Here is a 14,878-nt window from a genome sequence, read left to right on the forward strand (position 1 = left end):
AATGAATGAATGAACATTGGTGGCCTTGGAGATAGTCATTGGGTTGTAGGGGACAAAACCTGATCGTACAGTCAATCAACTATATTTATTGAGTATTTACTGTATGTAGAGCATCGTGCTAAATGCTTGGAGAGTGTAATGCAGCAGAGTTGGTAGACACGATCCCTGCCCACAACGACCTTAAAATCTAGAGTGAGAGACAGTCACTAAAATGAATTATGGAAATATTCGTAAATGTGGTGGGGCTGAGGGTGGCATGTTCATAATGTCACATCTCCTCCAAGATGCCTTCTCCGAATAAGCCCTCTTTCCCCTGGCTACCTCTCCCTTCTGTGTTGCCTATGAACCTTTGAGATTTGATATCTCCTCACACCTAAATGTACGTACATATCTTTGTTATACATTATAAATTACTTATTTCTTCATGTTTAATGGCTGTCTCCCCCCTCTAGACTGTAAGTTTGTTAAGGGCAGGGAACGTTCTGTCGTATTGTACTCTCCCAGTGCTCTGCACCTAATAAGCACTCAATAAATATAATTGATTGATATCGAGTGCTTAAAGGGTGCAGATCCAAATGGATAGGTGACTTGGAAGAGAGCGGGAGCCAGGAAGGAAATTGGATGTGATGAAATGGAGACAACCAGGGTATACAAGCCATTTGAGGAGTTTGGTCAGGACTGGCAAGAAAAAGATGGAATGATACCTGGCTTTGGCAGTGGGATCCAGAGAAAATTGAAGGTAAAAAATATTTATGAGACAATTCTGGCTTAACAGCAATGGAAATAATATGCAAATGAACAGGAAGCCAGGTTTTAAAATCTGGTTTTCTGGTTGTATGGTGCAGAAGGTTTTAACTTTTAACTTTAAGTAACTTTTATCACTTAGTTTCTTTGCTATAAATTGGGAAACATAATATATTTTTGTAGGTGTCATTATGGATAAATGAGGTGAAATTATTGCTTATGAAAGTACTGAGAAGTGTATATAGACAATGTGCCATATTGTACATTACTATTGTTACTAAGTGGGGATGCAGTAAATATTTGTTTTTGCAGTATCGGAATGCTAATTTTTTTCCTATTTTTACAGTTTCTGAGAAACAGCATATCCTAGTGGAAAGAGCACAGGGAAGGGAGTCAGAAGGAACTGGGTTTTAATCCTTGCTCTGCTACTTGTCCTCTGTGTGACCTTGGGCAAGTCAATTAACTTCTCTATGCCACAGTTACCACATCTGTGTAATGGGGATTAAGACCCTGAGCCCTATGTAGGACAAGGACTATGTCCAACCTGATTAGGTTGTGTCTACCCCAATGTGTAGTACAGTGTCTGGTGCATAGTAGGCATTTAATAAATGCCACAAAAATATTAATAGCCTTTTTCAACTATTAGCAGCCCAAATTCATGTATGAATAATCTCAGAGATTTGCACTGAGAGTAAAGAATGAGCTTCAGATATTTTCAATGCTCTGAAGTTATCCTTTCTAACACGGCTTTTAAGTGCCGCATTGGAGTTAATACCACTTCAAGTAGCACCATGGAATATTATGTTCCCTCTGTGAATTTGATTCATTTATTAAGCACCCTTGGAACCCGGCTTGGAACTTCCTCCCTGAGGCAAAATTTTGCAGATCAGCGGTATTTCCAAATTCAAAGCCTTCTCAAATCTCGATTTCCCTAGGAGAAGCTTTGCTTTATCAAGTCACACTATGTTTAGTATTCATATATTTCATTCCTCTCCTTATAATTATGCACATATCCTGCTTTTATTTGCATATTCACTTGGGGGTTCAATTATTGATTCAGCTATTTTATACTGTTGCTTCGTGTTATAAGCTTATTATTCCCCTAGCTCCCATTACGTATAAACCTTTTTATGTCTGCCTCTCCCATTACATTGTAAACTCCAAGCGGACGGTGATTGTGTTTTGCTTCTGTTATACTCCCCAAGCACTTAATTCCCTTCTTCGCACTCTGAAGGCAGTCAATAAATAGCAATTAGTATGATGAAAATGAACGTGTGAATTAATTGTGGCATTCATTAAAGGCTTACTATATACTAAGCACTAGACTGGATACAGGATTATCAGTTTGTACAACAGGCCCCATCCCACTCAGGTTCAAAATCTATCTTAATTCCCATTTCATACATGGGAAAACTGAAGCCTTAATTAGATGAAATAACTGGCTCATGATATCCCAGAGGAATCTCCCAGTCCCTGCTCTTTCTACTAGGGGAAATAATTCTTTCTGGAGCCTTAAATAAAGAACATTAAGCGTAGGGAAAACATTGACTGATGAGTCTTGAAGTTCAGCAAAATGTATCCACATATGATTAATCAGTTGTACCTTAAATGATGTTTATTTATAGAATACTGAATTAAATTCCTAATGGAGCGTACAGAAGTATAAACTATAATGTTTACCCTTAATCTTAGAATGTAATGCAGAATGGCAGCATGGCCTAGTGGCAACAGCACAGGCTTTGGAGTCCGATGATGGGGGTTCATCATCAATCGTATTTATTGAGCGCTTACTAAGTAAGCAGAGCACTGTGCTAAGCGCTTGGGAAGTACAAATTGGCAACATATAGAGACAGTCCCTACCCAACAGTGGGCTCACAGTCTAAAAGGGGGAGACAGAGAACAAAACCAAACATACTAACAAAATAAAATAAATAGGATAGATATGTACAAGTAAAATAAATAAATAAATAGAGTAATAAATATGTACAAACATATATACATATATACAGCTAATATGTCTACCCCAGCGCTTAGAACAGTGTCTGGCACATAGTAAGTGCTTAACAAATACCATAATTATTGGAGAAGGAGCATGGCCTAGTGGAAACAGCACAGGCCTGAGAGTCAGCAGGACCGGGACTCTAATTCGGGCTCTGCTATTTGTCTTTTATTTGACCTTGGGCAAGTCACTTGACTTCTAGGTAAAGTGGGGACTAAGAGTGTGAGCCCCGTGTGTCACAGGGACAGCATTTGACCCAATTTGCTTGTATCCACCCCAGTGCTTAGTACAGTGCCTGGCACAAAGTAAGAGCTTAACGAATACCACAATTATTAATGCAGTTTACAATCATTTGGGAATGGTTAAATTCTTAAATTGATTTTCCCCCCTATTTTTACTTAAGTCCTTATATTTAAATAAGTATTACTACATCCTTGTTTTGTTTGAAATTTAAATAAAAATGCAGTTTAATCCTGTTAATTTTAGAGTTTTTCCAAATATCAGTAAATCAATAGTATTTGAGACCTTAATGTGCATAACATTACACTAGGTGCTTGGAAGAGTACAGTGTAATAGAAGTGCTAGACATGTTCTCTGCCCACAAGGAGCTTACAGTCTATCAGCAGAGAAGCAGTTTGCCCTAAGTGGATAGAGTGTGGGTCTGGGAATCTGAAGGACCTGGGTTCTAATCCTGACTCCGCCACTTGTCCGTTGTGGGACCCTGGACAAGTCACTTCACTTCTCTGTGCCTCAGTTATTTCATCTGTAAAATGGGGATTAAGATTGTGTGACATGGACTGATTAGCTTGAATCTACCCAGAGCTTTGTACAGTGGCTGGCTCATAGTGAGCACTTAACAGATGCCATAAAAAAAGAAAGGGACAGGCATGAAAATGGTACGCTATGGAGCGCTGTGGGGCTGAGGATGAGGTGACTTTCATGTGCTGAAAGGGTATAAATCCAAGTGGAAGGTTGACACAAAAGGGAGAGGGAGTAGGAGAAAAGAAGGCTTATTTGGGGAAGTTCTCTTGGAGATGTGATTTTAATAAGACTTTTAAGGTAGGGAGAGTGATGGTCTGTTGGATTTGAAGGGGAAGAGAATCCAGGTCAGAGGCAGGAAGTGAGCTAGGGGTTGATGGAGAGAAAGATGAGATTGAGGTACAGTGAGTAGATTGGCTTTAGGGGAGCAAAGTAAGTGTGCTGTGTTGTAGTAGGAAATCAATGAGGCAAGGTGACTGAGTCCTTTAAGACCAATGGTAAGGAGTTTCTCTTTGCTGTGGAGGTGGATGGGCCACCACTAGAGGTTCTTGAGGAATGAGGAAATATGGACTGAACTTTTTTTTTAGAAAAAATGATCTGGGTAGTAGAGTGAAGTATGGGCTGGATTGGCGAGAGACAGGAGGTAGGGAGGCTAGCAAGGAGGCTGATGCAATAGTTGAGGCAAGATAGAATAGTGCGGTTGGATTAGCATAGTAACAGTTCAGATGGAGAAGAAAGCATGGACTTTAGCAACGTTGTGAAAGTTTAACCAACAGCATTTGGTGACAGATTGCATATGTGGGTAGAATGAGGGAGATGAGTTGAGGTTAATGAAAAGATTATGGGTTTGTAATTCAGGAAAGATGGTGGGACTGTATACAGTGCTGGGAAAGTCAGGGATGGGGGAACAGCGTTTGTGTGGGATGGTGAGGAGTTCTGTTTTGGAGGACATGTTAAGTTTGAAGCATAGGCAGCATATCAAAGTAAAGCTATCCAGAGGCAGGAGGAAATATGAGGCTACAGAGAAGGGGAAAGATCAGGGCTGGAGATGTAGATTTGAGAATCACATGCAACAGAGAGAGTAGTTGAACCTATGGGAGTGAATGAGTTCTCCAAGAGAGTGGAGGTAGAGGAAGAATAGAAGGGGACCCAGAACTAAACCCTGAAGGACTCCCATAGGTAGAGGATGGAAGGCAGAGGAGGAGTCTGCGAAAAGGACTGGGAATGAATGGCCAGGTAGAAAAACCAAGAGTGAACAGTCAGTCACGCCAAGGTTAGATAATGTTTATAGGAGAAGGGGATGGATGACCGCAATGTTGAAGGCATGAGTGGTAGAGGAGGAGTAGGGTGAAGTAGAGACCTTGGATTTGGCAAGAAAGAAAGCATCGGTGACCTTTTGAGAGGGACATTTCCTTGGAGTGAAAGGGCCAGAAGCCAGATTGGAGAGCATCAAGGAGAAAAGTGGAGGAGAGAAAGTTGGGGCAGTGAATGTAGACAACTCTCTCATGGATGTTGTGGGCAGGAACAGTATCTATGAACTCTCTTATATCATACTCTCCCAAGTGCTTAGTACAGTGCTCTGCACATAGTAAACACTCAAATATGATCGATTGAGTTTGGAGAGGAATGGTAAAAGGGTGATGGGGCTATAACTAGAGGGAACTGTAGTGAGTATTTTTTAGGATAGGGATACATGAGTATGTTTGGAAGCAGTGGGGAAAAAGCCATTGGAGACCACAGTTGAAGATGACAGTCAGGGAGAGAAGAAGTTAGGAGGCAAGCATTTTGTTAAGGTATGAAAGAATGAGTTCAAAGGTGCGGATGGTGGGGGTACATTTTGAGAGGAGGTTTGAGATATTCACTTGTGATAATATCCTCTTGTGATACTTCTGGGAAAGATGGGAGAGTTGAAGAAGGGGTAGGAAAAGTGCGGGACTGGAGAAGATCAGGGGAGATTTTAAGGTGATCACACCTTATGGTTTCAATTCTATCAATAAAGTACATGGCCAAGTCATCAGGGGGAAGAGATTGGGGAGTTGGGGATAGGGAGTTTAAGGATGGAGTTAAATATCTAAAACAACTGGTGAGGGCAATGGGAATGGCCATCAATAAGGATGGATAAATAATGTTGCTGAGTTGAAGAGAGGGAAGGATTAAAGCAGGTGAGGATGTAGTTGAGTTGAATGATGTTGGCCTGATATCTGGATATCCAAGTGAATAGTCCTGGAGTGGTTTGCAGTTTTCTATGTGCTAAACTCCTCGTCTAGACTGTAAGTTTCTTTCCGGGCAGGGATGATGTCTACAAACTAATTCTATTGAATTGAACTCTCCCACTTGCCTAGAACAGTTCTCTGCATACAGTAAGTACACAATAAATATCTTTAATTGATCAGCTGGTTTCTTTATGAACAATTTCTCATTCCTGACCTGTTAGCAGTAAAACTGTAGTTAATTGGGATCCATCAGGCCTAATCTTATGGATAGGTAAATGGCTGTGTGTTTAAATCAGATACCTAATTACAAAAACTCCTCAATATTTTGATGATGTACCGTAGCCTGACATACAAAGAGCTTGTCTACAGATTGTAATCAATACTGTCTGAAGTGATTAGTAAGGCAAGAATAATCAGAAAGCTCTAATATATGTTTTAAAAAAGGATTATTCAAGTCACCACCTTGGCAGTATCACTGCTTCCCCAAGAAGGTGAACAATTCTCTTCTGTGGGCCTAATTAAAGAAAATGGTCAAAGCAGCATGACTAGTAAATACAGTTTTCCTGTCTTAATTCACAGAATTGTCTGATGTGGTATGGCCTGATAAAACACCTAATTGAGAAGAAACTTCACTACTTACATTGACTGAAGTGAGATGCCAGCTGAATTTAAAAATTTTTTTTTATTAAATTGCACACAACATAATGGTTGTAAATCTGGTGCTGCTTATATGACAGGCTTCAGATGTTTGCTTCTTTCCTACAGAAACAATTAATGCTATTAATTGTTAAGATATTGATAGTGCAGATTAGCCCTGATCGCTCAGTTTTTCTAAAATGTGTATGGCTAGTACTCGGGCCTGGGGGTCAGAAGAACCTGAGTTCTAATCCTTGATCCTCCACTTGTCTGCTGTGTGACCTTGAGTAAGGCACTCAACTTCTCAGTGCCTCAGTTCCCTCATCTGTAGAATGGGGATTAAGACCGTGAGCCCCATTTGGGATGTGGACTGTGTCCAACCTGGTTAGTTTGTATCGACCCTAGTGCTTAATGAAGTGCCTGGAACCTAGTAAGTACTTCATAAAATGCTTTTGAGTCATCTCTGACCCATAGCAATGCCATGGACACATCTCTCAGAATGCCCCACTTCCATCTGCAATCGTTCTGGTAGTGTACCCACAGAGTTTTCTGGGTAAAAATACAGAATAATAATAATGGTATTTGTTAAGCGCTTACTATGTGCAAAGCACTGTTCTAAGTGCTGGAAGACTAGTCAAATATGGTAGTGAGAAGGTGGGAAGAAGAGAGAACAAGGAGATTGATCTGTAACTGACTGTGAACAATCAATTGAGATAACTGAGCCCCCTTTTTCCTCTCCTCCTTCCCATCCCCCCCGCCCTACCTCCTTCCCCTCCCCACAGCACCTGTATATATTCTTGTACAGATTTATCACTCTATTTGTTTTACTTGTACATATTTGCTATTCTATTTATTTTGTTAATGATGTGCATTTAGCTTTAATTCTATCCACACCCATCCACACGTTTTGTTTTATTGTCTGTCTCCCCCTTCTAGACTGTGAGCCCGTTGTTGGGTAGGGACCATCTCTATATGTTGCCGACTTGTACTTCCCAAGCGCTTAGTACAGTGCTCTGCACACAGTAAGCGCTCAATAAATACAATTGAATGAATGAATGAATAACTCACTGCCTTGGTTTACCATTGCCTCCTTCTGCACAGTCAACTTGAGTCTCCGCCCTCGACTCCCTCCCATGCTGCTGCTGCCCAGTGCAGGGGAGTTTTAACATGTAACAGATTGCTTTCATCATCATCATCATCATCACTCGTATTTATTGAGCGCTTACTATGTGCAGAGCACTGTACTAAGCGCTTGGGAAGTACAAATTGGCAGCATATAGAGACAGTCCCTACCCAACAGTGGGCTCACAGTCTAAAAGGGGGAGACAGAGAACAAAACCAAACATACTAACAAAATAAAATAAATAGAATAGATATGTACAAATAAAATGAATGAATAAATAAATAGAGTAATAAATATGTACAAACATATATACATATATACAGGTGCTGTGGGGAAGGGAAGGAGGTAAGATGGGGGGGATGGAGAGGGGGACGAGGGGGAGAGGAAGGGGCTCAGTCTGGGAAGGCCTCCTGTAGCTAGCCGCTGCCTAAGATAGGAAAGGAATGGGAATGCCCCTGCTTGACTCTTCCGCTTGTAGTCAAGACTGGTAGAGTAGTGGAAACTCTCCAGGTGCGACCCTGAGAGGACACTTAATTCCATTTTTAAAAAATGTGCAGAGTAGATCATGCCCCTGATGTCATAAGTGCGTTTCCTTTAATCTTCAATCTTTAATGTTTTAGTCACCCACTGGGCAATATCCTGTAGTCAGAGTCCCCGGCCAAATACTCAATTGTCCTCTTGAGTGCTTACTACAGCGCTCTTCCCAGAATATGACTTGAATCAATAGCATTAATTGATTGCAGGCCACTTTAATTACTTCCAAATTGTAATTGTGCTGCAGTAGGCTCTTTCAAGCCTTTAATGTAGTGCAGGTTGAATATCTTATATGGTAAGATCTGAGCTGATGTCAGTCTTCTCAGAAATAGATAAATGATTCCTCGATCTGAATAAATAATACAGACACCCCATTTCACATTGACAGCACTGGGGAGAAAAGAATAAATGCTAATTAAAAATAGCAGTGTGGCCTATTGGGTAGAGCTTGGGCCTGAGCATCAGAAGAGCTATGTATACTATGGTATATTATATACTGTGTACCAAGCATTATATTATGCAGTGGGGTAGATTTAAGAGAATCAAGCTGGACAAAGTAACTGTCCCACCTAAGGCTCACAGTCGTAGTCCCTATTTTAATAATGATAATAATAATTGTGGTAATTGTTAAACACTTACTATGTACTAGGCACAAGCTAATCAGGCTGGAAACAGTCCATGTCCCACATGGGGCTCAAAATCTTAATCCCCATTTTACAAATGAGGTAACTGAGGCACAGATAAGTTAAATTATTTGCCCAAATTCATACAGCAGACAAGTGGCGGAGCCGGGATTAGAACTCACATCTTCTGTCTCCCAAGCCCATGGTCATCATCATCATCATCATCAATCGTATTTATTGAGCGCTTACTGTGTGCAGAGCACTGTACTAAGCACTTGGGAAGTACAAGTTGGCAACATATAGAGACAGTCCCTACCCAATAGTGGGCTTACAGTCTAAAAGGGGGAGACAGAGTGGTCTTGCCACTAGGCCATGCTACAGATGAAAGAACTGAGTCACCAAGAATCAATCGATCAATCATGTCTTTTGAGCACTTAATTTGTGCAGAGTATTATATTAAGTGCTTGGGGGAGTACAACAGTGAAAGTAAAAGTAAAAATTCATAGTGATGTTTTTATTAGTGTAATAATAGTAGTAGTAGTGTAGTGTCAGATGCAATTAACCTATATCTACCCCAGCTCTTAGGACAGTGCTTGACAGTGACCTGGAATGCCCTCCCACCACACATCCGCCAAGGTAGCTCTCTTCCTCCTTTCAAAGCCCTACTGAGAGCTCATCTCCTCCAGGAGACCTTCCAGACTGAGCCCCCTTTTTCCTCTCCTCCTCCCCATCCCCCCCGCCCTACCTCCTTCCCCTCTCGACAGCACTTGTATATATTTGTGCAGTTATTACTCTATTTATTTTACTTGTACATATATACTATTCTATTCGTTTTGTTAATGATGTGCATATAGCTTTTATTCTATTTCTTCTGATGATTTTGACACCTGTCTACATGGTTTCTTTTGTTGTCTGTCTCCCCTTTCTAGACTGTGAGCCCGTTGTTGGGTAGGGACCATCTCTATATGTTGCTGACTTGTACTTCCCAAACGCTTAGTACAGTGCTCTGTACACAGTAAGTGCCCAATAAATATGATTGAATAAATTTAGTAAGCCTTTAGCAAATACCACAGTTGCTACAGTCCTACTGTCAGGCTCAAATTAAAATATGGAAGATATAAAATATGGGAAACAACTGTGAAATTTATTGACATTGAAGACAATAATCAATCAATCAATCAATCAATCGTATTTATTGAGCGCTTACTATGTGCAGAGCACTGTACTAAGCGCTTGGGAAGTACAAATTGGCATCACATAGAGACAGTCCCTACCCAACAGTGGGCTCACAGTCTAAAAGGGGGAGACAGAGAACAGAACCAAACATACCAACAAAATAAAATAAGTAGGATAGAAATGTACAAGTAAAATAAATAAATGAATAAGTAAATAGAGTAATAAATATGTACAACCATATATACATATATACAGGTGCTGTGGGGAAGGGAAGGAGGTAAGACGGGGGGATGGAGAGGGGGACGAGGGGGAGAGGAAAGAAGGGGCTCAGTCTGGGAAGGCCTCCTGGAGGAGGTGAGCTCTCAGCAGGGCCTTGAAGGGAGGAAGAGAGCTAGCTTGGCGGATGGGCAGAGGGAGGGCATTCCAGGCCCGGGGGTTGACGTGGGCCGGGGGTCGATGGCGGGACAGGCGAGAGCGAGGTACAGTGAGGAGATTAGTGGTGGAGAAGCTGAGGGTGCGGGCTGGGCAGTAGAAGGAGAGAAGGGAGGTGAGGTAGGAGGGGACGAGGTGATGGACAGCCTTGAAGCCCAGGGTGAGGAGTTTCTGCCTGATGCGCAGATTGATCGGTAGCCATTGGAGGTTTTTGAGGAGGGGAGTAATATGTCCAGAGCGTTTCTGGACAAAGATAATCCGGGCAGCAGCATGAAGTATGGATTGAAGTGGAGAGAGACACGAGGATGGGAGATCAGAGAGAAGGCTAGTGCAGTAGTCCAGACAGGATAGGATGAGAGCTTGAATTAGCAGGGTAGCGGTTTGGATGGAGAGGAAAGGGCGGATCTTGGCAATGTTGCGGAGCTGAGACCGGCAGGTTTTGGTGACGGCTTGGATGTGAGGGGTGAATGAGAGAGCGGAGTCGAGGATGACACCAAGGTTGCGGGCTTGTGAGACGGGAAGGATGGTAGTGCCGTCAACAGAGATGGGAAAGTCAGGGAGAGGACAAGGTTTGGGAGGAAAGACAAGGAGCTCAGTCTTCGACATGTTGAGCTTTAGGTGGCGGGCAGACATCCAGATGGAGATGTCCTGAAGGCAGGAGGAGATGCGAGCCTGGAGGGAGGGGGAGAGAGCAGGGGCAGAGATGTAGATCTGGGTGTCATCAGCGTAGAGATGATAGTTGAAGCCGTGGGAGCGAATGAGGTCACCAAGGGAGTGAGTGTAGATTGAGAACAGAAGGGGACCAAGCACTGAACCTTGGGGAACCCCCACAGTAAGAGGATGGGAGGGGGAGGAGGAGCCAGCAAAAGAGACTGAGAAAGAACGACCGGAGAGATAAGAGGAGAACCAGGAGAGGACGGAGTCTGTGAAGCCAAGGTCAGATAACGTGTTGAGGAGAAAGGGGTGGTCCACAGTGTCAAAGGCAGCTGAGAGGTCGAGGAGGATTAGGTCAGAGTATGAGCCGTACCTATCCCTTGCTCTTTTTTTCTTTACATCGTAAGTATCATCATTATCATTGATGGTATTTATTGAGAACTTACTTTGTGCAGAGCACTGTACTAAGATCTTGGGAGCCTACAATAAACCAGGGTAGGGAGACATGATCCCTGCCCACAATAAGCAAATGTTGTGGAAGTCAACTGTGAACTTCAATTTCCATGTTATATTTGGCATAGAAAATAGCATTTTATAATGTTTGAGTTATACCATGTAATTGTGAAGTTTTTGTTGTCTATTTTTCCCTATTGATCATTTATAGTTTTTATTTTATATTTTCATGTATTGCTTTAATTTTAACACAGTTCTTGTTTTCATTCAGGCTATTTTTCAGATTTCACAAGTAGTAATATTTTGGAGACTTCATTACATCGCAAATCATGAACACCAATGATTTTATAGTCCTCCCACAGGGAAAAACTGGAAACTCTGTAAAATTAAAAACCAAGTAAGTCTATAAAAGTGATTTTCTGAATTAGTTCTCTGTTAATATTGTGAATATATGTACTCGTGCATATATATATATACTACAATGACCCTCCCCTATTTTTGCCTAAATTGTAAATGGAAGAAAATAATATTTGAAGAAAGACTGTATGTTCACTTGTAAGTCAGGGGAAAAAATGACATCCTACATTGAAAATATGCTTCATTCAGTAACTCTAACTTTTGAAACCATTTTCACTTTTCAGAAATACGCAAGAGCTGCAAGTAGAGAAAGTAAAATTAGAAATGGAAAATCTGGAGATGGAGAAAAAACTACAGCAACTTCAAGCAAGCATGAGTAGGGAAAAAGAAGAAAGAGAGTAGGGGAAATTTCTTGAGAATAAACTATTACATCATAACAGTAAAACATCTTTCTTACTAACCTGTATTTGTTTGAAGGGTTTGTACATTAAGTAACATAGGGTGGAATGGTAAAGTTTGACACAGACTCATTCAGCCCACTTTAGCATTTTTTACCTCAGTTCGATGCATTTTATTCTTGCAGAGTTGACCTGGAGACATTTTACTTGAGTTCACAGTGTTTACTGACTCATCCAGGTATTTAAAAAAGCATTAGATTATTTATAGTCCATTGCCCAAACTGTCATTTTTTTTCCTCAGCCTTATTTTTTCCTTTTTTGCCCTCTGTCCTCACCAGCTTTGACTGGACAATGAAGTAGCAATAAAGTGGTTTGGACACTTCATTTGGTCAGTATTTCTTAGCTAGAACTTTTTCTGTTCTAAGATGCAGTAAACAATATGGGTTAATTTAAAGGCATCCTTTGGTGTAAATATGGGGTTATGAAGAGAGTAGAACCACCAAGTGTGTCTCCCAGAAATACCTGAATTGAATGACAGTAAATCAAATGGCTCCCCGATATCTCTTAGCTCCTATGGTTTTGTCTCTTCCTTTGTTCAGGATGTCATGGTTTTCTAGTGTAAAACAAGTGGTCTAAATTGAATTTTTACCAAGTTCATTCATTCATTCAATCGTATTTATTGAGCTCTTACTGTATGCAGAGCACTGTACTAAGCACTTGGGAAGTACAAGGCAATACATAGAGACAGTCCCTACCCAACAACGGGCTCACAGTCTAGAAGGGGGAGACAGACAACAAAACAAAACATGTAGACAGGTGTCAAGGTGACAAGTTGTTTTTCACTATCTCTCCCTGGGAATTGTTCAGTTTGTTTCTACATTATGACACCTTTAAGCTGTCACAGTACCTGACTTGAATGTTCAAAACTGTCCCATTAAGGAAGATGGGCCGGGAATTAGGATTTTTTCCAACGTTTTTGAATGTTTTTAGATTATCATTTTCCATGAGATTTACACTTGAAAATCCTGCTGTTTTAGCCTTATGAAATGCAAAGTATCCTCGCAAAGTTCACTGAAGATTGTTTAACTTCCAACAACTAAATGTACTTGATGCATGTTTTTTTAAAATTCTTCGTAACAAGAACCAATCTTGAGGGGCTGTATTTCAAGAAGCATTGTGGCTCCGAGGGCATATGCCACTTTACTAGGGGCATGGACTCCAGGGGCTTGGCATCAACATTTTGGGGGCAGGAAGAATAGCATAACTAGCCATCCTTGGATTTGAAAAGTGATCAAATTAAACAGAATGGTGGCTCCACCTCTTTCCAGCAGCCAGCTGGGGCTGGAGTTTTCATGGGTGATACTGAGCAGATTGGCAGTTGGACTGGGATTTTAGCAGCACAGCTCTGAGGCCGAGCATGTGGCAAGTTGGCACTGAGTGTCGGATGGAGTTTTGTGGCACTAATGTAGGCTGTGGCATCTGGAGTTGAGGCAGCCTGATGGCTCCCGCAGTGATGAAATCTATGAGGTCCGAGGGGCCTGCTTTCAGTAAGCCTGAGATAAACAGAGATTGGCTTTGTGTCCAGAAAAGACCAGAGATGAAGCAGTGAAGAAGAAGATGCTCTTTCTTCTCCTTCCTGGCCTCCTCACATCTCAGAGCCTTCTCCCTACATCCCCCCCGATCATAGCTCAACCACCAAGTCTCTAAGTCTAAGTCCAGAGTTGTTGCGCCCTAGATGAGAATGAAGTGATGTCAGATACCTCAGTTTAATTTTATTGTACTTCATTCCTTTCTATCAAGTTAGATTTCCACTTCCTAAAACAGGGGAATAAGAGATGTGTAAACATACACACATACATGTGTTTATGGGCAAGAGAAATACATTATGTAACTGTTGCTCTTTGCATATAAAAGGTCAAGTGGATATCACTGGAAATCTGGACAGACAATCCAATTGGGATATCAATCACAGAGACTGTCACAACATAAAGAAAATTTTGCTAAGGTAAGGAAATGTTGTGTGATTTTTAGAATATTTGCCAAAGGAAAAGATTTATAATTTGCTTTAAGAATTGTTATTCATAGTGCCAATAGGATAAGATGCTTTAGTTCACAGTATCATTGCATAAATTATTAGATTGGTAATAGCTCTTTCTCCATTTATAAGCAGTTTTAAGTAAATTGGATTTGTCAGTCAGTTAAGAACTGATGATTTCTCGTGACCCTAAAGAAGATTTAGAGTGAAGCATGTAAAATTTGCATCTGATTGGATTTTGAATATGTCAATTAAAATGGATTAACTAAGGACATAGCTTGTGTGTACGTGACAAATGATTACCACTACCTTTATCTACATTGTTATTTCCTGTTGAAGTCAGCCTTTGGTGAAAGTTTTGAAATAATAATAATAATACTTAGGGTATTTGTTAAGCACTTGCTATGTGCCAAGCACTGTTTTAAGCACTGGGGTAAATAGGTACAAGTTAATCAGGTCCGTCAGAGTCCCTTTCTCACTTGGGGCTCACAGTCTATGTAGGAGGGAGAATGGCTATTGAATCTCCAGTTGACAGTTGAGGAAACTGAGGCACAGAGAAGTGAAGTGATTTTCCCAGTGTCACACAGCAAGCAAGTGGCAAAACAGGGATTAGAACCCAGGTCCTCTGATTTCCAAGCCCGTGCTTTTCCCACTAGGCCAAATTCCAAACCACCCAATCCTAAATCCTGTTGGAGGTTGATAAGGGAAGCATAGGGAAGGAATGGAGAAAACCACATCTCCA

At 41.2% G+C, this 14,878-nt stretch overlaps 1 protein-coding gene across 1 annotated transcript in view; it reads left to right on the forward strand.

The window, feature by feature from the left end:
* ZBBX (zinc finger B-box domain containing) overlaps nucleotides 1-14,878 on the forward strand; it is a 123,937-nt gene that overhangs the window by 4,284 nt on the left and 104,775 nt on the right. Inside the window, 3 exon segments of the mRNA XM_038748666.1 lie at nucleotides 11,618-11,743; nucleotides 11,988-12,101; nucleotides 14,016-14,106. Of these exon segments, the coding sequence (XP_038604594.1) occupies nucleotides 11,676-11,743; nucleotides 11,988-12,101; nucleotides 14,016-14,106 (273 nt within the window). The 5' untranslated portion in view covers nucleotides 11,618-11,675.

Source organism: Tachyglossus aculeatus, chromosome 1 (genome assembly GCF_015852505.1).
Source record: "Tachyglossus aculeatus isolate mTacAcu1 chromosome 1, mTacAcu1.pri, whole genome shotgun sequence".
NCBI classification, from domain to species: Eukaryota; Metazoa; Chordata; class Mammalia; order Monotremata; family Tachyglossidae; genus Tachyglossus; species Tachyglossus aculeatus.